Raw genomic sequence first — 22,366 nt, 5'->3', positions numbered from 1 at the left:
GTAAAAGTGTGGATTCCTCAGTGAATCGATGTGGAAGACGCAGCTTGTTTTGAAACACGTCATTGAAAGTAACCTCATGGTTTCATGACAGCGGCTGGAACACAGAAGGAGCATGACTGACTTGCTCGCTGTAGTCTGCACAGGGCAGGGCGTCTTCTCCCGTCTGGTCAAAGCAGAGGGTGGGCAGGGGTGTGGCGCATGTGTGGAGCTGAGTTTATCACAGAGCACATCTCGCACGCGGGGGGAGAGGTGAACAGTGAGAGAGACAGAGAGAAGTCAGTGCTGACAATGCACACTGCTTTTGCATTTGGAAAAGCCTTTCTCTAAATGAATGTTGTTCTGGCAGTGGCAGGAGCTTTTAATTCCTATATAATGCTGCTACAGTAACTACTTAGGCTACGTTAACATTGTTGCTTACCGCGAAGGGGGAAAAAAAACACCATATTGGCAACACATTGTATGCCAATTTAATATGCAAATTAACCATTTGACGTTGTCGGTGGTTAAACGGTTAACGGTTAACCGTCGACATCCCTAGTTGACATGACACAGAGCTGCCAAGTTTCAGCAAAGTTAAGAGTGAGACCTTGACGAAGGGATGCGCGATTTCTTTTGCCCTTTGTTATGGTAGATTTAGAGAGATATCTCAATTTAAATTAACATTAGGATTACTGTTGTGATGTAATTATTCAGTCTTCACCCCCATGCCAGCTGCTCTCCCTGCACTGTCGGCCTCCTCGTGCTCTCTCTCTCTGTCTTTACTCTGAATAGTGAATATGCAAGAAATATTATCAATTGCTAAAAAGAAAAGAATACACAGAGTCCAAGCTACAGTAGGATTAGACTGTCGGATGTCATTATTCAGTCTTATTCTATCATTATTCAGGCAGCTCCTCTCCACCCAATTCTTTTTGCAACTTAAAAACCAGTTTCCTGCTATTTTATAGTGTTCATAATTGACCAGTAGAAATAAAAACAATTAAGTAACAAACAAGTAAGAAGAAAAGTCAGATCCACAGCCTCCACTTTTTCCTCTGACCTGGCAAGTTTGGCAGTGGGTGGTTGACCCTTCATAGTCTAGTAGGAACGGGGGTCCCCGCGCACCCGAAAGATATATTTTTCTAACATAGATTTTTGTACTCCTCAAGGTGTCTAATAAACAAATTTTGTTGTTACCCCGTTGAAATAGTGTCCCATGGGTCCGTTTGGCGGCCATCTTTGCGGACATATTGCGATGTCTGATGAAAATGGATAAGGGTCATAACTTTTGAACTAGATGTCATACAAAGACAAATGACACCCCTACGGCAACCATTTTAGGGCATCCTCGTCAGTCAGAGTATAGGCTATCGTTCCTCAGTCTAAAGCGTTGTCAGTTGTCATGTCTCCTATAGTAAACCGTCGAGTGTGCTCTGAAACACCTTCAGTCCTCACACGAAAACGCTGTCCTTCCTCCTGCCTCACTAAAAACGTTGTCGATCCTCCTGCAGACTAGCTGTCAGACATCACTCAAACTAGCTGTCAGGCATCACTCCTCACGTCTCACACAAAAACGTTGTCGATCCTCCTGCAGACTAGTTGTCAGACATCACTCAAACTAGCTGTCAGGCATCACGCCTCACACAAAAACGTTGTCGATCGTCCTGCAGACTAGTTGTCAGACATCACTCAAACTAGCTGTCAGGCATCACTCCTCACGTCTCACACAAAAACGTTGTCGATCGTCCTGCAGACTAGTTGTCAGACATCACTCAAACTAGCTGTCAGGCATCACGCCTCACGTCTCACACAAAAACGTTGTCGATCGTCCTGCAGACTAGTTGTCAAGCATCACTCAAACTAGCTTTCAGGCATCACATGAAAACGCTGTCATTCGTTGTTTTTGGTTGTTCTTCCGTGTGGGGAAAGAATGCATGTTAAGTTAGCAACAATTTTTACAACTTCACTTCCGGTTGAATGCTTTAGCCTTTCAAAATAAAAGCACGCGTTTTTTTTATATTTACAATAGATTAAAGTAGTAATCTATGAGACCCAATGGAATTAACATAGTAACACTAAGAGGAACATCTAGTTTAATTGACAATAGACTATATATATATTTATATATATATATTTATATTTCTTGAAATTCTTTCAACACAAAGACCGGAAGGCTAAATTTGGACACATGTAAATTAAACATAAAAAGTTAAATGGCTTTAAGGTAGATTCCTAGGATACTTCTTTATTGAATGGGAAAGCTTATTTAATTATTTAATGGTAAACTGTTGTTCCATCAGGCATAAGATATCCAAACAATGTAGGGTGTGTGCAGAAAACATTTGACTTCTCCAATAGCCTTGGTTATGGCCTCTTGGAAGACATTAATCAATTTGCTGCTGTGCGTATTAAAAGTTTACACTTTACAGATATCTGAGAGTGCTGTTTTTGATTTAATTTTTAACTCTTGGAAGACATCCAAAGAATAGCAAGTAGAGGTGATACACATTAAGCAAAATGGAAGGTTTTGGTCTTGTGAAGTTATTTGCAAAATTTAGATACACAAGTCATGTGTATGAGTGATGACGTCAGCTGCAGTTAGGAAGAAACAGTTAAAACCCCCAGTTCCATCAAAACATTATTTTCTATCCAAATAAGTAAACAGTTTGACGGTGCAGTAGTTTGAGTGCTCTCCTATTACAATTTATTTATTTAAAAAGACAATGTATCTTTTCCATTTTTATTTTCAATTCTTGTTTTTGTCAGAGGTTAAGACAGATAATTCACCAAAATTCAGTATAACAGTTGTCCTTTGTAGGTCAATAACAGGTGATTATAATCCATTGGCAGGTGATTACACTCAAATAACAAAAGCAGCCAATGAGCTGTGTATTGTGAAGCACCATATTGGTAGGAAATGCATGTGACATCATGGAATGCTATGAATAGGCTAGGCGCAGTTCAAGGCCCAAGTGTCCAGATTAAAGGTTCATTTTAATACAGTGAGTAATCATAACACAGTGGAATTTGACTTTGTCCAATATGCATATCAACTCTCCCCTATATATAACTTTTCGAATGACTGAGATAGTATAGAGTATTTTAATCTGTTATGCGTCTAAAAGTAAAATGTGAGAACAAATGGCATAACATTCCACAACGTATTTTGTACAGTGACATTCCAACAAGACCATAAAAATAAATACTTTCCCCTGTGTTTCATGAAAATTATTTGCCAAGATGTACTACAGAGATTAAAGTAACCAAATAAGTCAAAATCTCAAAATACTTGATAAACTCATTTTCATCACGTGAAGGCTTTATGTAATTTCAAAACGTTAAAAGATGCAGAGTGGCTGGCTGTTATCAGGACCATCAGAGAGAAGCAGAGTAGCTGGCTGTTATCAGGACCATGAGAGAGGCAGAGTAGCTGGCTGTGATCAGGACCATGAGAGAGGCGGAGTGGCTGGCTGTTATCAGGACCATGAGAGAGGCGGAGTGGCTGGCTGTTATCAGGACCATGAGAGAGGGGCAGAGTTGCTGGCTGTTATCAGAACCATGAGAGAGGCGGAGTGGCTGGCTGTTATCAGGACCATGAGAGAGGGGCAGAGTTGCTGGCTGTTATCAGGACCATGAGAGAGGCGGAGTGGCTGGCTGTTATCAGGACCATGAGAGAGGGGCAGAGTTGCTGGCTGTTATCAGGACCATGAGAGAGGCGGAGTGGCTGGCTGTTATCAGGACCATGAGAGAGGGGCAGAGTAGCTGGCTGTTATCAGGACCATGAGAGAGGCGGAGTGGCTGGCTGTTATCAGGACCATGAGAGAGGGGCAGAGTAGCTGGCTGTTATCAGGACCATGAGAGAGGCGGAGTAGCTGGCTGTTATCTGGACCATGAGGGGCAGTGTGGCTGGCTGTTATCAGGACCATGAGAGAGGTAGAGTGGCTGGCTGTTATCAGGACCATCAGAGAGAGGCAGAGTGACATATTTACTTGAAAGTGCAGTCCATTCATTTAGAAGTCTGTGCAGCAAAGATGTGTGTGATGTCCTTTCAACGAAGCAAAGTGGTCGTTGTGTCCTAAACTGTACTGCACGCGACTGCAGGTAAAAACAAAACGAAGCGCACAAAAAACTCTCCGTGCACAATGGAAGCGCTCTCAACATGATTTCCATAACATTACATGAAAAAAGCACCTTGGTCGTGAACGCCGCCTAAAGCCATTGGTGAGTTCGCCTAGCACCTATTTTTAAAGCTTTTTGGTTGCTCTTGTTCTGTAAAGGTGTGGTGTCTGGAAAAACCCTTCACGTGGTGGGATTTTGACATTTTTATTTTTTGAAATTTCCATAAAGTAGAAACTCTCCCATATAGATGTTTTAAATTGACAACAAAAACATTCTAAATTGAAACCCAGCTCACTTCCTGTTGCAGTGTTTGCTATGGACTGAAAAGAAGGGGGGGAAAGCATTCCAGTGGAGGACTGACCATTCTGTGAAATGTTTCTTATTACATTAAAACGTGTTAACAGGTTTCATCTGGTTTGCTTGTCATTTCAAGTTTCATGTGTTTTCCCTCTCTAGACACTATCATTTGAGATTGATTTCTGTTTGCTCAATCTTCTGTAATTGATGTGATATGCATACTTGCACAAAGTCAAATTCCTCTTTGGCATTATGATTACTCAGTCTATTACAATGATCCTGGAATCTTTGGGTGGACATGTGGGCCTTGAACTCTAGCCTAGCCATAGTATTCCCATGATGTCATGCATTTCCTAAATGTTTGTTGCTTGCCAATACACAGTTCATTGCTTTTGTCAGTGTAATCATCAGTTATTTTGGTGAATTATCGGTCTTAACCTCTGACAGAAACAATCATTGAAATGATACAGTAAGAGCTAACCATTGAAATAGGTGAGCACTCACTGCCATGTCAAAACTGTTCACTTATTTGGATGGAAAATGAATGTTTGATGGCCCAGGGGTTTTCTGGTTTACAAATTGGATGTTTGCTTACAGTGTACCTGGTTGAAAACTCACGCTTTATATTGTTTAGCCCATGACTGCTTATATTTTCTGTTTGTGGCTCAACCAAAAAAGTTTCGCCACCCCTGTCTTACACCGATGGCTCAGCTCCTCAACATGTCCTTAGGCTGCTGGTTATGTTTGGTGGTCATCAACAAGACACTTGTGTATCTAAATTTTGCTAATAACTTTTCACAAGACCAAAACCTTCCATTTTGCTTAATGTGCATCACCTCTACTTGCTATTCTTTGGATGTCTTCCAAGAGGCCATAACCAAGGCTATTGTAGAAGTCAAATGTTTTCTGCACACACCCTACATTGTTTGGATATCTTATGCCTTATATCTTATGCCTTATATATATATCTTATACCTTGGTTTCATCCTGGACCCCACCCTCTCCTTCGATCCCCATGTCAGCTCCGTTGTTAAAACCTCATACTTTCATCTCCGCAACATCGCTAAAATCAGACACTGCCTCTCCCCCCCTGCTGCTCAATCCCTCATCCATGCCTTCATCTCCTCCCGCCTTGATTATTGCAACTCCCTCCTCACTGGCATCACCTCCCGTTCCCTCCATAGACTCCAGATGGTACAAAACTCAGCTGCTCGCCTGCTCACTCACACCCGGTCCCGCGATCACATCACCCCTGTCCTCCACTCTCTCCACTGGCTCCCCGTTAAGCAACGCATTGACTTCAAATTACTCCTCCTCACCTTCAAAGCCCTCCACAGCCTAGCCCCCCCCTACCTGACTGACCTCCTCATCCCCCATCGCCCCTCCCGTACACTCCGATCCTCTTCTACTGCCACCCTCACCATCCCCCCATCCAGACTCAAAACCTTCGGCGACCGTGCTTTCTCCCGCGCTGCACCCCGACTTTGGAACTCCCTCCCCCAGACCGTCCGAGACTCTCCCTCACTCCCCACTTTCAAAACCCGACTCAAAACCTACCTGTTCTCCCAAGCCTACAACCTCCCCTACCCCTGACCACCTCCTCCAAACCATAGCTCCAAACCATCACCCATCCCCCCCCCTCTTCCTCCCTCCTGTTATCTTCCTCCCCTCTGCTTCTCCATACTACCTGCCCTGTTCCCTGTAACTGTTGCCTGTTACTTGTATCTGTTGCCTGTTTTGTTCCCTGTTGCTTGTCTCTTGTTCTCTGTTAAGCGTCTTTGGGTCTGGAAAAGCGCTATATAAAATAAATGAATTATTATTATTATTATTATGCCTGATGGAACAACAGTTTACCATTAAATAATTAAATAAGCTTTCCCATTCAATAAAGAAGTATCCTAGGAATCTACCTTAAAGCCATTTAACTTTTTATGTTTAATTTACATGTGTCCAAATTTAGCCTTCCGGTCTTTGTGTTGAAAGAATTTCAAGAAATATAAATATATATATCTAAATATATATATAGTCTATTGTCAATTAAACTAGATGTTCCTCTTAGTGTTACTATGTTAATTCTATTGGGTCTCATAGATTACTACTTTAATCTATTGTAAATATAAAAAAAACGCATGCTTTTATTTTGAAAGGCAAAAGCATTCAACCGGAAGTGTAGTAAAAAGTTGTAAAAAAATTGTTGCTAACTTCACAGGCATTCTTTCCCCACACAGAAGAACAACCAAAAACAACGAATGACAGCGTTTTCATGTGATGCCTGACAGCTAGTTTGAGTGATGCTTGACAACTAGTCTGCAGGACGATCGACAACGTTTTTGTGTGAGACGTGAGGAGTGATGCCTGACAGCTAGTTTGAGTGATGTCTGACAACTAGTCTGCAGGACGATCGACAACGTTTTTGTGTGAGGCGTGATGCCTGACAGCTAGTTTGAGTGATGTCTGACAACTAGTCTGCAGGAGGATCGACAACGTTTTTGTGTGAGACGTGAGGAGTGATGCCTGACAGCTAGTTTGAGTGATGTCTGACAACTAGTCTGCAGGACGATCGACAACGTTTTTGTGTGAGGCGTGATGCCTGACAGCTAGTTTGAGTGATGTCTGACAACTAGTCTGCAGGAGGATCGACAACGTTTTTGTGTGAGACGTGAGGAGTGATGCCTGACAGCTAGTTTGAGTGATGTCTGACAGCTAGTCTGCAGGAGGATCGACAACGTTTTTAGTGAGGCAGGAGGAATGACAGCGTTTTCGTGTGAGGACTGAAGGTGTTTCAGAGCACACTCGACGGTTTACTATAGGAGACATGACAACTGACAACGCTTTAGACTGAGGAACGATAGCCTATACTCTGACTGACGAGGATGCCCTAAAATGGTTGCCGTACACCCCTTTTCTGTATGATTTCTGCATGAGGAATTGATTGAGAGCGTTGTTTTAATGATTGAACAGGTTTGGTATAGTAAAACTAAAAAAAACATTTGAAAAAAGTGTCTAATTTACTCTCAAAATCTTGCAAAAGAAATCTATCTACATATTAGTCCATGGGCCAGAAGGGTTGGGAATAATGCTCATATTGATTTTTGGCAGGGTATACATCTCTAGAGTTAGAAAATATGTGAGAGAATTGCACCAATGGTAGCTAAATGTGTGTTATCACTCAATTTATAACATCATGCAAAACATAATAGTTGCGGGACATTTGAGGCTAAGTTCATGCAAATCAAGTCTAAAAGCACCAGATTTTGCCCAGAATTAGCCCAGGGCATGCTCTAATAATTGAGCCAGAGTGCCCGAGCCGGTGACCCCCGGGGTCACCATGGCGGCCAAATCCAATATGACCACTGTCCGAAAAAGATGTGTGTGGACCCGTAATCTGCATATTCCCAAGATGGTGGCTACCTGAATGTGAGTTTTACCATAACTGTTGATGCTTTTAGTAAACTCGGTGTCCATTTTATGGTTTTTCAGTTTTAGAAACACATTGTAATACTCAGATTTATGATTGAATCTATCTATAGCACTCTACTTTGCATAGTAAGTAGACTACCAATATGGAATATGAAACAATTAGACAAATAGAGTAGAACCCATTCCCATTGATACGGGTAATAGCCAGTCTATGCATCAATGCTCTCCATAAATGTGAAATGCTATCAATACTGATCAAAGGTGTTTTGAACAAAATATTACAATATCAGAAACAAAAACAACAGAACAAAACATATATTGGTGCCTATATGTACAAGTGAGTAGTAGCCTACTTATGTCCATGGGTTGAATTGAGTTAGTGCTCAGTCCTTTTGATTTACCAGGGTGACTGATTTTGCATAAAAGACTTCAGATGAGTGTTTTTTTGTTTATATCCTTATATCCACAGCCAGATTACTAAAATATAGTTGTCTCGACCCTCATTGTTGGTACAGGCACTCTTATGGCCCATTTCCACCGCTGGTATCAGCGCGGCCATGAACCCCCCCTCCCCCCCATGAAGTCTCGTAGACGAGAGGACATGGATTTGTGTGAGAGCAATAGTTCTAGTGACGTCAGGTAGGACTTGTTACCATGGTGATGACAAGCCTAGCTCGGGCCGGCAGTGCGCGCGCACCATAGCCTTCACCCGTCCCCCCTGCCCCTCCCTTCCCTGTTCTGACTGCTCCAGTACACTGCCGACTTGTCAACCTAACCCCGCGTCACCAGGCTCTCTCCAACCTGGCTGTCTACAACAGTAGTCTCATGGAATAATGGATTTCAGACCGCAAAAACAAGGAGACGACTTGGAAGTGAGCCAGGATGTAGGACTGAAGTGGTAAGTTCTGAAAATATGTGTCTCATTCCAGCATCGGTTGTACCTAGGAGCTAGGAAGCGCTAACGTTACTTACCGCCGGCTGGGTAACGTTAGCACTTGCTATTAGCCTAGCAGCACAGCTGCCTTTCATAGACATGAACAACCAATAAATGACGAAGGCACACATTTTCAGAACTTGTAACGTTAGTCCAACTTGCCGACTTCTCCAAGTCCTCATTTTGGTTTGGTCCGTGTAGCCTTTGCTAGGAGAGGCAGGCACGTGCACACATAGACATGAAAGGGGGCTTGAGCCCCTGCCTTTTTTTCAGTCTGTAAAAAGTGACCTTTTTTTTTCTTTTTTTTTTCTTTTTTTTTATTATAATACATTTTTCATTTTCATTCCAACAACACATGAACAAAACAAACAGCTCAGACACATGAAAAAATAAAATAAAAAGTGCCCTTTCCTGACCATGAATGCATTTCTAACGATGTTTTGTATGGAAATTGCCCTTTCCATGCCATCACTGAAGGCAGCATTCAAAGAGAAATGCCTTTTCCGAGCTCTCTTGGCCTTGAATGCACCATTTGTAATAGGCCTCTGCATGGAGCAGTGTTTTTCTAAACCGCCCCTGAAGGCACCAACCCAAAAACGCACGTGGCCCGTCCCCACCCACTTCAGCAGTGCGCACTCCACTCAGCCAGAGCAACCATGCAGACGGACAGCAGCAGCACAGGCGCACACAGTCTGACAGATATATCAGTCAGTCAACGTGAATCAGGTATGTATGTTTGTCAAAGTCTCATCCTAAAATGAGATATTCCTCTAAATCTGGTTAAAATCGGAATATTTAAAATTAGTTATACCCCTAAATTGGCCTTCAAATTGCCTCAAATTTAGTGGCCTTTTATGAATTTGAGCCCCTGCCCCTCTAATGTTCTGTGCACGTCCCTGAGGAGAGGCACACTTATAGTCACAAGCATTTGGGAAGTTAGCTAACTAGCTACATTAGCTGTTCTTTTGTGGCTTGAATATGACAACAATAGTGTGAAGCTCCCCGGGCAGGGCGGGGAGCTGTAAAACAATTATATAAACGAGCAAGGGATTGTCAAAACGAATTTGATCATCGATAACAAACGTGACTTGGAGGTAACAAGCAAGCTATCAATTGATATATCAACATCCCCCTAGCTATCTACAGCTCCGCTCGGCCCGGGCTGTGCTGGGACACTTCCTTCGGCGGCTGGCCGAGCAGGGCATCACGTACCGCGGCCGCCGTAACGTTACGCCCCGGGGTCCGCCCGCTATGCCGACATTATGTTTAGGCGTGGGGGTGGGAGAGGTAGGGTTAGGGTCTGGGGGAGGTTAGGTTTAGGCGTCTGTCTATCTGACAGACAGACAGACAGACTCACTTCTACAGCGCGAGCTCTCTGGTCAGAGGTTTGCAAACAAAAACTTCCTCGCGTTGACCGCCTGGAGTATTTCCCGGAGGGTGGGGGTTCAGGGACAGGACCTAAAACAGAGCGTTTCAGACAGAGGGTGAACTGAAGGGGGCAGTGAGAGCCAGTACAAGATAAACAATGAGTTTTTTGAACTATGAATGATGCAATAAGTTACTCTACTGGAGGCCAACAATAAAATAATAATACATTATATTAGAAAAATATGGGCCCTTTAAGGAATTTGGAGAGCTCTCCCCAAATTTGCTTCAGTGGCACTTTGACAAATCTGACTTACATTTTAAAAGGTTGGCTGCACAAGCTATTGTTGACATAATATGTCATGAATGTGAAAAACATATCATGAATGTGAAAAACTGACATGAGCTTAAAATCACTGCATGCCTTGAGTCTCGATCCCTGAAGCCTAAGGATCAAGTCAAAAATCTTGGAGTTATTATTGATTCCGATCTCAACTTTAACTCCCACATTAAGTCAATTAGAAAATCTGCTTTTTATCATCTTAAAAATATAGCAAGAATTAGGGGATACATGTCCAGACAGGATCTAGAAAAACTAATTCACGCCTTCATTTATAGTAGGTTAGACTACTGCAATAGCCTTTTTTCTGGTCTCTCCAAAAAAGAACTTAGGCAACTTCAACTCATTCAGAATGCTGCTGCTAGAGTACTAACGAAGACTAAGAAAGCTGATCATATCACTCCAGTTCTTAAGTCCTTACATTGGTTGCCAGTGTGTCAGAGAATAGATTTTAAAATACTGTTATTAGTCTATAAATCACTTAATGGCCTAGGCCCAAAATACATAGCTGAATTGCTCCCACGCTACGAACCCTCTAGAACTCTTAGGTCAACAGGGTCCAGCTTATTAACTGTCCCTAGGATCAAATCAAATCACGGGAAGGCTGCATTTACCCACTATGCTTCTGCTAGCTGGAACAAATTGCCTGAAGACCTCAGATCTGCCCCAACCTTACTTACTTTTAAAAATAGACTAAAGACTTTTATGTTTACCGTCGCTTTTAACTGCTGACAGCTACTATGCAAACCCAATGAGTCCTCTATAAGTTTTAGCTCTTTCTGCAACTGCTGCGCCTGCTGCCTATTGCACTTTTTTATACTCTTTTTTTTTTAAAGTTTTGTTGTGATGCTTTTAAATGTCCATTTTATTTCTTCTTTTCGTTTATTTTCCTGTAATACACTTTTTATACTCTTTTTTTTTCTAAGTTTTGTTGTGATGCTTTTAAATGTCCGTTTTACTCTCTTCTTTTCTTTTATTTTCCTGTCAACCATTTTATGTGAAGCACTTTGAATTGCCTCTGTGTATGAAATGTGCTATACAAATAAACTTGACTTGACTTGACTTGACATGAGTTTAAACATGTCCCAACAGAGTTTTATATAAACCTGTCTTTGAAACCTTTGGAGACTGCCATGAAATCAGAGACAGAATACAAGAGATGATAGTTGACAGTTGATTTGTTTATTTAGACGGGACAGTGCAAAATTAATGGACACAAAGAACATAATCAGAGTGTAAAAATTGCCGGATTTAGCACGAGACTCGAGCACGAGGCTCGAACACGTTGCACATGGCACGAGGCTAATTTCCATCCGTAGTCCCCAAAACAAACAGGACATACGTGGACATACCTACATACAATACAATACACACAAACAATACATACATACATACATATATGCAGCCGGCAGTAATGGTTTCTAAATATACTCAGATTTGCAACATGGAACATGAAACATTATTACTGTTTTGAACGAGTAACAAGGCACACTTCAATATTATACAGGTACAATCCATTTGTTGAAAAAAGTACAGGGATTACAGTCCGAAACTACTCCAATACTGACGGCTGGGTTAAAAAAGAAAAAAAAAGGGGGGGGGGGGCTAGGTAGGGTAAAAGGGGGGTGGGGGGGGGGGTGGGGGGGGTTAGGTAGGGGCAGCGGGAGCTGATAGAGGAGGGGTGGAGAGAGCGAGCAGAGAAAGCGTCCGTCTCCCTCAAGGGCTAAGCGAAAAGGCCCTGATGTTTGAAGATAATTTTCTATTTTCTCACAAAGCAGCGTTAAGCAGCCGAAGGCACATCATGACCGCAAATCCTGACATTGGGATACATCATCATCATCATCATCATCATCATCATCATCATCATAATAATAATAATAATAATAATAATAATAATAATAATAATAATTGATCTGATTAAAAATATTGGAGGTTAAGTTATGTTTGCATTTACGCAACATTCGAGTTCTGACTGCTTGCTGTTCTAGGTCGTTTTGTTAATCAAACATGGAAAAGATACAGGCAACATCATGTTAGAAGTCAAACATTTTGTGTGAATGTCATAAAAGTAATCACTGTAGAGCATCACATGCAAGTTACATTTTAAACAGGACAATTATTGTCAACCAAGGTGTAAATCAAAGGTTTGGTCTAGTTCAGGGCTGGTTGCAGTGATATTAAGACAACTGGAGAAGGCAAGCTCTAAGCAATAGACTGCTGATCTGTCACTGTTCAACACAATCTTCCACCTTCTACTCATTTCAGTGTTAGTTTAGAAGCACACACGTAGGGATATTTGGCTTCACACTGGCCAGTGCTCCACTTGCCAAGCCCTGAAGATAATGAAATAAAGATAAGGTAAGGTGTGTCAGCATTCAGTGAAACTACATTTCAATATTTTTGCATATAGTGTATAATTACTTAACATAGAAAATTTCATGGACCAAAACTTAAAAAAACAGAAAAGATATTTTCTTTAAATCCACAATTTCCTTTATGTTTTGGTCAGAGTGAAATGTTATGTGGTCTATCCTGTTTCTAAATATGTCTGAACCGTTTGGTCAGTCATGGTATGAAACCCACCCACAGTAGATGAGGAAGGGATAATGTAACATTACGAGCCGGCCATTATCACGAAATAAACCCTAACAGGGTGATGTGCTAAGCAACCATGAAATTTACCGGACTTCTTGCTGTGGATTGATATGACTGGACGTGGTCCTCCAGTCTATCAGAACACGTTCATAGCAACGGTCTTCTATAGACCGTTTTCATGGAATTGTGTTGCTAGGGAACAGTTTGAAACCTAACGTATTTCATGTCAGTTATTGGACTAGCAATCACTGCAACAGGAAGTAAGCTAGGGGCAATTTGAAAGGTTTATGTTGTCAAGTTAAAGTCCCTGGAAACCAAACATAAATATGTGTTTTTTTGCCTGTTCTCAGCCTGCCTCGTCTTTCGCCACCTCCAAACTCCACTCACTCACCTTGTTCGTTCATGAGGACGCAGCGCCCAGCTGCCGTAGGGTTGTTGTCGTACCAGTTGTACCAATGTGGGATCTCCCCGTCAATGTACAAGTACTCTACAGCCTGAAAGAGACACAGACATGGAGAAGAAGGGACAGAGCGACAGAGGTGGGAATGGACTAGGAATATAGAAAGGGATTTACAGACAAAACTGAATACGAACATGGATGATATAGCCTGTTTAAAACCATCCTGATCACGTCACATTCGCTTTGGCTCTATGGATCAGTCTGGACTTCCAGCCGCCCACATCGATTTCGTTAAATGACAACGTAACCGGGCCAATCAGGGCAAACAGTAATGGCATCTCCCGAAGCAACGTTAATATTAACATTAGTAGAGTAAACACAGCCGTAGGTGCAATTATTGCAGAAATAGACTCAATGACAACATTAAACAAGAGTATGCACCAGTGGAGTTTCTCGCCGTTCTTCCAAGTGGATTTGGATTGGCTGAAGGAGTTGTCTATCAAGGTATAAGTACTCCAGCCCACCTAAATTGTAGTGGACGTCTGGAAGTCCAGACTGAAACTAAACAGAATGTGTGAGGTCATGGAGATCCGGATGGTTTTAACCAGGCTAGATAAACAGGTCTAAGAGTAGTACATTACCAGTTAATTTGAGCTCAGTCATTCAGGGCCTTACCAATGCGGTGTTTGAGTCGACGGTGAAGCCTCCTATCCAGATCGCAGTTTCCTCTACAGCGGACTCCTGAATATACTCCTGCAGGTTGTCATTCGTTTCCTTGTCGCATACTGAAATTAGATAGGCGTCCACACCCCTGCAGTTCAGCTGTGGGTCAGAGAAAGACAGATGCAGAGAGAAATTCAACAAAATGTCAAGTAAAAGTGTTAAATACAGCAGGTAACACCACCCAAAAGTACAAAGTATTTCAGTGTGTTTTTAAAGGACTGGATGTGCTTAAAACCTTTGCTTACACCATTCATTAATAACTGCCTTACAATACCTATGATTCTACTAAAACTTAGAAAAAGTGGTGGCAGGAGCGACAGTAGAGCTGTTATAGTAGCCACCGATTATCAAACTTCAAGCTGCAGTAAGTGATTTCAGACTACTGTATGTAACGATATACGGTTACCATAAGCTTTCCCTGAAATACCGTGCCCACGATATGTTGCGCAATATGCATGGCACGCCACTACAAATAAGTTCATAATGGACAACCCTTGTGTAAATGTAGTCACTACTTTCAGTTTCAGTTCAAGCAATATTTTTCTTCAAAGTAAAATACTTTTTTCTTCCCGATGGGCGATAGTATGTTTAATTAAAAACTAGAACGACCGCACCGTGGATATATGCCTCCGCCCAACAAGTGAGCAGTCGACATGCATGTCTGTCCAGACTTTGACGTTTGAGCCAAATATGAAGAAATTTTGTCAAGGTGTTACTGAAATATGGCGTTACCGAGCTTGAAAATGGCGTTCGAGAGGTCACAGTGACCTTGACCTTTGACCACCAAAATGTAATCAGTTCATCCTTGAGTCCCAAGTGGACGTTTGAGGCAAATTAGATGAAATTCCATCAAGGCATTCCTGAGATATCAGGTTAACGAACAGGAAACAAGCGGTCATGATGACACAGTAACCTTGAACTTTGACCACCAAAATCTAATTGTAAACACGGTCAGCCGCTCAAACTCAGGCTCCATAGGGTTCCATTGCCGTTGCCACCCAGTGACATGGTTTGTTTATCAAAATGCTGCTCGGCTGATCCCTCATATAGCCATGTACTCTTCACAACATTCTGTGATGTCAGTCTATGTTTGAGACATTGGCCTGTCAAACATAGAAAAAAGAAACACAACAGAACAAGCTTGAAAATGGCGTTGGAGAGGTCACAGTGACCTTGACCTTTGACCTTTGATCACCAAAATGTAATCCGTTCATCCTTGCGCCCAAGTCGACGTTTGAGCCAAATTGGAAGAAATTCCATCAGGCAAATTTGATGAAATTCCATCAAGGCATTCTTGAGATATCGCTTTAATGATCTTGGGAATGCATTCGTGAGGTCACAGTGACCTTGACCTTTGACCACGCAAATCTAATCAGTTCATCCTTGAGTCCAAGTCGATGTTTGAGGCAAATTTGATGAAACTCCGTCAAGGCATTCCTGAGATATTGTGTTAACAAGCTTAAAAATGGCGTTCGAGAGGTCACAGTGACCTTGGCCTTTGACCACCAAAATTTTAGTCCAAGGTGATGTTTGAGGCAAATTTCATAACAAGCTTAAAAATGGCGTTCGAGAGGTCACAGTGACCTTGGCCTTTGACCACCAAAATCTAATCAGTCCTTGATTCTAAGTCGATGTTTGAGGCAAATTCCGTCAAGGCGTTCATCAGATACCACGTTAACGAACATCGGACGGACGTACGTACGTACGTACGGACAACCCAGATCCATAATGCCTCCGGCCTGGCTATCGCCGGCGGAGGCATAAAAAGGGGGGATGGCAGGGGAAATGGTGTGAAATATCGTATACCATGATATTTTGGTAGAGACCGCACCGGGAAACTTCATATCGTTGCATCCCTATTTTAGACCCACCCAACCAATCCAGAAACTAACTTGTGCCATGTGGAGTTTTACTTGATGCAACGATATAAACTAATAGATTCAAACCAATGTAGTTTGTGCTCACAGCAATCCAACACACACACAGTATTTCCTCTTACCACTGCATGTCTAAAGTCACTTCCGTCATCGTCATCGAAGTACTTTACACACCTATCCCCAATCACAGACCAACCAGGGCGACCGGGGCATTGGGCGAAACCTGTTGTAAAGGGAGGGGGGGAGAGAGAGACACACACACAGAGAGAGACAGAGAGAGGGAGAGAGGATGTTACCCCTCGTTCACACCATACACCAATCTCACGGTAACGCAGCACTATGGCAGTTTAATTTAGGCGTCCTTGTTAACAGGTGAGATGACAATGCCATAAGGAGGAGCATGACTGAGTCATCCAATGACAAATTGTCATTCAGTCATGCTCCTCCTTATGGCATTGTCGTGATTGGATGACTGGCTGTCAATCACGCTCCTCTCACAGTGAGAGGATCATCAGTAGGCTTGTTTGAGATGAGCAAGTTCTGAGCAGATTCGACAAGCGCCTTGCTGCGCAGTTGCATGATGGTTAGAAAAGTTGTCCGACTTGCTCCGACTGCGTGAGCTACGGGACTCTCGTGAGAGCGAGGCGGGCGCAGATTTGGAGCGAGGCGCCGCAGTTGCTCCCCACCAACTGCGCCCGACTGCGGATGACAGAGGATGACGAGAAACGCATCAAGCTGAGCGCCCATTGGTTCAACACAGGTGCATCACAAACCCACAGTGAAATGTAGAAACTTCAATTTTATATCTTATTCCAAGCTGTCACATATTTTACATAAATACCACCTGTAATGCCTACATTGAAATAAAAAATAGGTAATCTGAAGGGCTGGGTCATTTGAGCAGTGAGTGTGCATCTTTTAATTTGTTTACAAACCGCTGTTAAACAAAACTGTAGAAGAAGAAAAGCAGCAGTGAGTGTGCAGTCTGGGGTGTTCGACTTGTTGACGCCTCACCTGACTGCACTCGCCTGCTCTCGTCTGCTTTCCAGGCGAGGCGGCAGTCAACCCAAACAAGCCTAGTGACACTGACTGCACACGGCTGAGACAGAGCAATCTGGGCTGAGCTATTCTGCAAAGAGGCAGATGCAGTGTTGCCAACTTGGCGACTTTGTCACTATATTTAGCTACTTTTCAGACCCCCGTGATGACTTTATTTCTCAAAAGCCACTAGCGACAAATCTGGTGACTCTTTCTGAATATGGGAAGCAATGTTAATGTGTTGAATCCAGTTGAATCCAACAGATTTGAATTGGTGTGGGTGCAGGTTTTCTCTCTCTCTCTTCTTGTCTCTGCCTGCCTGACCAACACAGACACAGCGCTTCTCCTCTCCCTTCTCCCCATCCACTGACAGAGCAGCAGGAAAGGGTTTGCTTGCTTGTAATAGTGTATGCCGAATCTGTCAGCACTTAATATTACAACCAAGTCACAAGTCAATGATTGTTACAACGGCTACGCTGACACGTGTTTTTGTTTGTTTTCTAGAGACTTTCTGTACCAATAGTGACTTTGCTTGGAAAAGAGTTGGCAGCACTGGGCAGACGGGACAGGGGTGGAATCTAAGAAAGTTTGATGTTGTAGTCTGGCTGTCAGTGTTTCAATGTTTAACAGTGATTGAGAGGAAATGTTAATTTAATCCTTTTTATACAGTATTATGTTTTGATTGTTAAAGTTATTTGTTTTTGTTTGATTACATTTTAGTCTGGCTGTCACTGTTGAAAACTGACGTGGAGGATTGTGATTTTGAAGCAGTTATTGAAATAATTTTATTTATAAAGTTATTTGACTTTTGTTTGATTACATTTATTTCACTGAATATCAATGATTATACAAATTAAATTCATTTTTGAACAGGTTAGATACTGTAAATTGGCCAGAAATATCACTATTAGACAAGTATTAATACCATTTCTTTTTTCTTTATAAAGCAAGGTAAGACTGCAGTATCTCGGGCGTGGGGGAAAAAGTGACTTGACTTGGGACTTGCCTTGCCTTAACTAAGGACTTGACTTGACTTGACAAAACCTGTGACTTGACTTGACTTGACTTGCCCAAAACAAAATGACTTGGGGCTTGCTTGAGACTTGGACCAAATGACTTGGGACTTACGTGAGTGGACTTGTTCCAATAAGTCCAATAAGGGGGAACCTAAATTTAACAAAGACAAAAAGACATAAATGTTTATGAACACATGACATCAGAGCAAATCAGTATCCTAACGTTGTTCCTCCATTTTATCATTTTGATTTAATTTTGAAATAATTTATATATTAATGAAGCTCTCTTTCCATTTTGCATGTTTTGTTAAAGGACATGCAATGCAGTGCTTTATAACGACATTAGACTGCTACCAGGACTAAATTAAACATTGTGCACACCGCATTTATACTGGCATGAATAAATGCAAGTAAACAAAGGTTATGTTGTTGCATGATATAGAATGCATTCCTTACTTTATGTAATCCACTTAATAACTTTATCTTTCTATAGTTTTACATTTCACTTTATACATTGTATAAAGTCATACATGTTCCAAAACTGAAATTTACTCACCTTCCCCAGGATCAACCATGAGGACAACCAGCATCAGCACAGCGAAGGCCACAGCACACTTCATCCTCGAAACAAGAACCAAACTAAATCAGACACATTTCAAAAACTCACTTAACTACAATAATATGAAGGGGGGGGTTCAGGAATGTTGGTTCAGGAACATTTTGTGAAGTATGTATGTACATGTATGTATGTATGTATGTATGTATGTATGTATGTATGTATGTATGTATGTATGTATTTATTAATTAATTAGTTAATTCATTCATTTATTGATTGATTTAGTTATTTAGTTATTTCCTATTTTATACTTACAATAGAACTTCCAACTAAATAATTCTGACAAATCACAAAATATATTGAATGTCCTTACTTGGATGGATACCAAGGACAAGGTCTTCCTCATATTAGAGAAATGATGTTGGAATATTTTCTTCTTACCTTTCCACAGATTGAGAGTCGACGTTAAAAGGCTGTTGTCAAAGACAGCAAAGTGAAGAGTGTGAGATCTCCAGGTTATGTAAAGCTTGGCTTCTGACAGTTGAGAGCTGAGTCTACCCATATTTATATGGACGAGGCTGGCTTGGTTTATGGGTGGTCTCCTTTTGGTTGATTTCCTCAATTTGTGGGTAGTATTTTTCTGGACATACACAGTCATTGTATTTTGTAATTTAGGGCTATGTGGAAACAAAATGGATCTAATCGCAACCCGCAAGAGCCCTGAGTCAGTCCACAAAGGCACCCGATCTACTATGAATCACCTAATTTCTCTGAAACTGGGTTGTAGAGATTGTGCAACTCCACCCGAGAGAATGGGGACATTTTTGAAGTAATTCCTTTCCATTGAATGAGGTGATTCATAGTAGAGCAGGTGCACCCGGATACAAAATAAAATAACTGGGCTGAGACCCAGTTTGTCACAATTAAATCTGACAGAAAAATCAGATTTTTTTTCTTCCTTTGTTACAGCAGTTTGTAACTTATCCTATGAGTTGGAGGAGGAAGGGGCAACATTGAACTGTAGAAATTAACTCTTGGTATAATGTTATTCTTGATTAAAGATACTCTGCTCACTACTGTACCCAACTCGGAGTGAGTTGGGGAGGGAGGACCATCTATCTAAATCAGAAGTAATTTTGTTCAGTGTGTTTCCAAAGTTATGTGTGACTCTCATTTGAATCGAGGATGTCTATCAGGGGCGTCATGCAAGTCAACAATCTGAGGGGGCGAACACTGGAATTTTTGGGGGGTTGGAAGCCAGATTTAGAGGAATATCTCATTTTAAATTAACAGACTGAGCAGGTGTAACCATAAGGCTATTTTCCAAACTCCACAGCCTCCTGGAAATATCCATAATCACCAGACTAAGTACATTGCCACTGCCCAGGCTCAATGGACTTGACAAAAAAGGGAAACCACACGTTTCAAAGCAATGTAACACAATGTTTATTTTGGCTGGTATTGCCTTTCCAGAAGGTAGAAATCTTTTATCTTCCATTAGGCCTTGGCCACACTGATCCGTGGTGTCTGTCCGTGTGCGTTCATTTCTCTGTTCACTTCCATTCATTTTCAATGACAACTGTCCGACTGTCCGTGGAGCACTCAGAAGCGTACATATCCAGAAAATTTGCATACGTTTTGATGGACAGAAAGTTGAAGAGGGATGAACTTTTTCTGGATGGACGTATCGGATGGTCGGATGGTCGGATAGTCACTGTCCGTTTAGCCAATCAGAGTCGAGGTCTCGAGAGGAGGCGTTCCGAGATTTGTTTAAACTTTTCAAAGAAGACGAGGCGGTGAACGAGGCTATAAGGGATTCCCCAGCAAAATGAGTAAAATTGTGTGATTTCACTAGGATTTCAGTGACTAGAAGTTAGTCCAAGGGGAGAATGTAGTGCATATACTTCTCTCCAGTTATCTGCACATGATCTACATTATATTATACTCGCGCTGTTCATGTAATTTGCATCGAGTCACATTTCCAAGGAGCTGCACGCAGGCTGCGCAGGCCGGCTCGCTGGCCGCGCAGCAGCCCTGGCGCTTACGGCGAGGGGTTTGACGTAGACTCAGTTCTCATGCATCGGACAGACATCTGTCCGTTCAATAATTCTGTCCATTTTCTGACAGATCAGTGTGGCCAAGGCCTTAGTCTCATCTAGTGTCCTCTAGAGCACGGGTTCCCAACCTTTTTTGTGCCAAGGACCAGTAGATACATGGGCAAAAAAGTTGCGGGCCGGTTGTCAATTTTAATGGTTTTAGTTACATATATATTTACTCACCAGGTGGCGACAAAGGGTAAATAACAGCCTTTTGTGTTGTACTGTATGTAGCCTATACAGTATTTATGTTTTTGTTTTATCTACAAACATAAACAAACGTCAACTTGAAACTATGTTTCAACTACGATACACAGCCTATAATATTATAGCCTATGTTTATTAAAAAAAAAAAAAATCCCCTCTCAAAAATCTGAGGGGGGGCAATTGCCCCCTCAGTTACAATGGGCATGACGCTTCTGATGTCTATCCCCAGGTATGTGAAGTTTTTTTTACCACCGGGATGGATGGAGGAACAGGTGCGTCGGTCATTGCCTGATTTAGCGGTAACAGCACTGATTAGTGCCAGTTTATTTTATTTTAAATAGCCTATTGCAAGTAGGCTACAATATTCATTGTCCAACAAGTTTTCTCAATTCATTTGCATTAACCCCTCTTTGCGATGTGATAAAAGTTTCTCAGTGAATTATAGTTTATTGCCTCACTGAATTATCTGCTAATACCCAATTTTAGCAGTAGAATTTGATGTCCTGGCGTGGCACATCCATGCATAATGACATATCCAAAAGGAATTACTCTGCACTGCGCAGCGCAGCATGGAGATTATGGTGCGCTCAAGCGCAGCTGGGTATTTTAGCACGTAAGAGGTGCTTTCCAAAGCTCTTAGCAAAGTAATTGCGTGCATGCTGACAATGGGAGAATGCCATCTGTCCCCACATTTTGCGCCGAAACGGCTGGTTTGGCATGTGGCACACCTACCCCATGCATGTCCAGTACAATTATAACAGGCATGCGCTTGTGCACGCCCACAATTTGCATTGCGCGCAGCGTTAAACCTGCGCAAAAGTTAAATTACCGCTTTTGCAATGATAGGGCCCACCGTCTTTAAAGTGTATTTGATTGTAGGCCATGGTTCAGACCGTCACCACCGGTATGAGTTCTTCTCAGCCTGCAACATCACTGTGACCATGTGACTTTATTGACAATGGACCATTTGATGTTTGACAGTTATGCACAGGAAATGTATCACCTTTCTCTGCAATGTTTTGAAAGCCATAACAATGAGGCATTTTAGATAACAAGGTTGTGAAACAGTTAACTTCTTCATCACTGCGTGTTGTGAAAGCATTTCATGTCAGTTTGAAAGCTTTGAAATACATAAAACCTATTTCAATAAGATGCTAAATGAGGACAAATTATGTGTAATGGGAAAAAAATCATCCAATACATCCCATCAGGTAATTCAGCTATCCTCACTCAGGTCTGGAGGCAAGGCTTTTATATGGACTAGTGATTTGGAACATGTTCTAATTTGGCTGTTATGCTCATAATGGACTTCTTGCTGACTATAGCTGAACCAAAATAAGATTTCACGTTATACTATATAAATATTATTAATCTTACCAATCCGACGGCGGTCCCTGCTGACTT

General features: G+C 41.9%; 1 protein-coding gene across 1 annotated transcript; it reads right to left on the bottom strand.

The window, feature by feature from the left end:
- Positions 1–11,628: 11,628 nt before the first annotated feature.
- On the bottom strand, positions 11,629–19,186 carry LOC310775176 (lithostathine-1-like). The gene is made up of 7 exons (XM_083635273.1): positions 19,101–19,186; positions 18,660–18,724; positions 18,216–18,254; positions 16,172–16,272; positions 14,125–14,271; positions 13,441–13,543; positions 11,629–12,787 (listed from the first exon to the last, which is right to left on the bottom strand). The coding sequence occupies exons 2-7, from the start codon at positions 18,721–18,723 to the stop codon at positions 12,711–12,713; spliced, it is 531 nt and encodes a 176-aa protein (XP_083491399.1). The 5' UTR covers position 18,724; positions 19,101–19,186; the 3' UTR covers positions 11,629–12,710.
- Positions 19,187–22,366: the final 3,180 nt, after the last annotated feature.

Source organism: Poromitra crassiceps (genome assembly GCF_964638095.1).
Source record: "Poromitra crassiceps genome assembly, chromosome: 4".
NCBI classification, from domain to species: Eukaryota; Metazoa; Chordata; class Actinopteri; order Beryciformes; family Melamphaidae; genus Poromitra; species Poromitra crassiceps.
The sequence above is the reverse complement of the archived record's forward strand: the minus strand, read 5'-3'. Positions and strand labels throughout refer to the sequence as shown.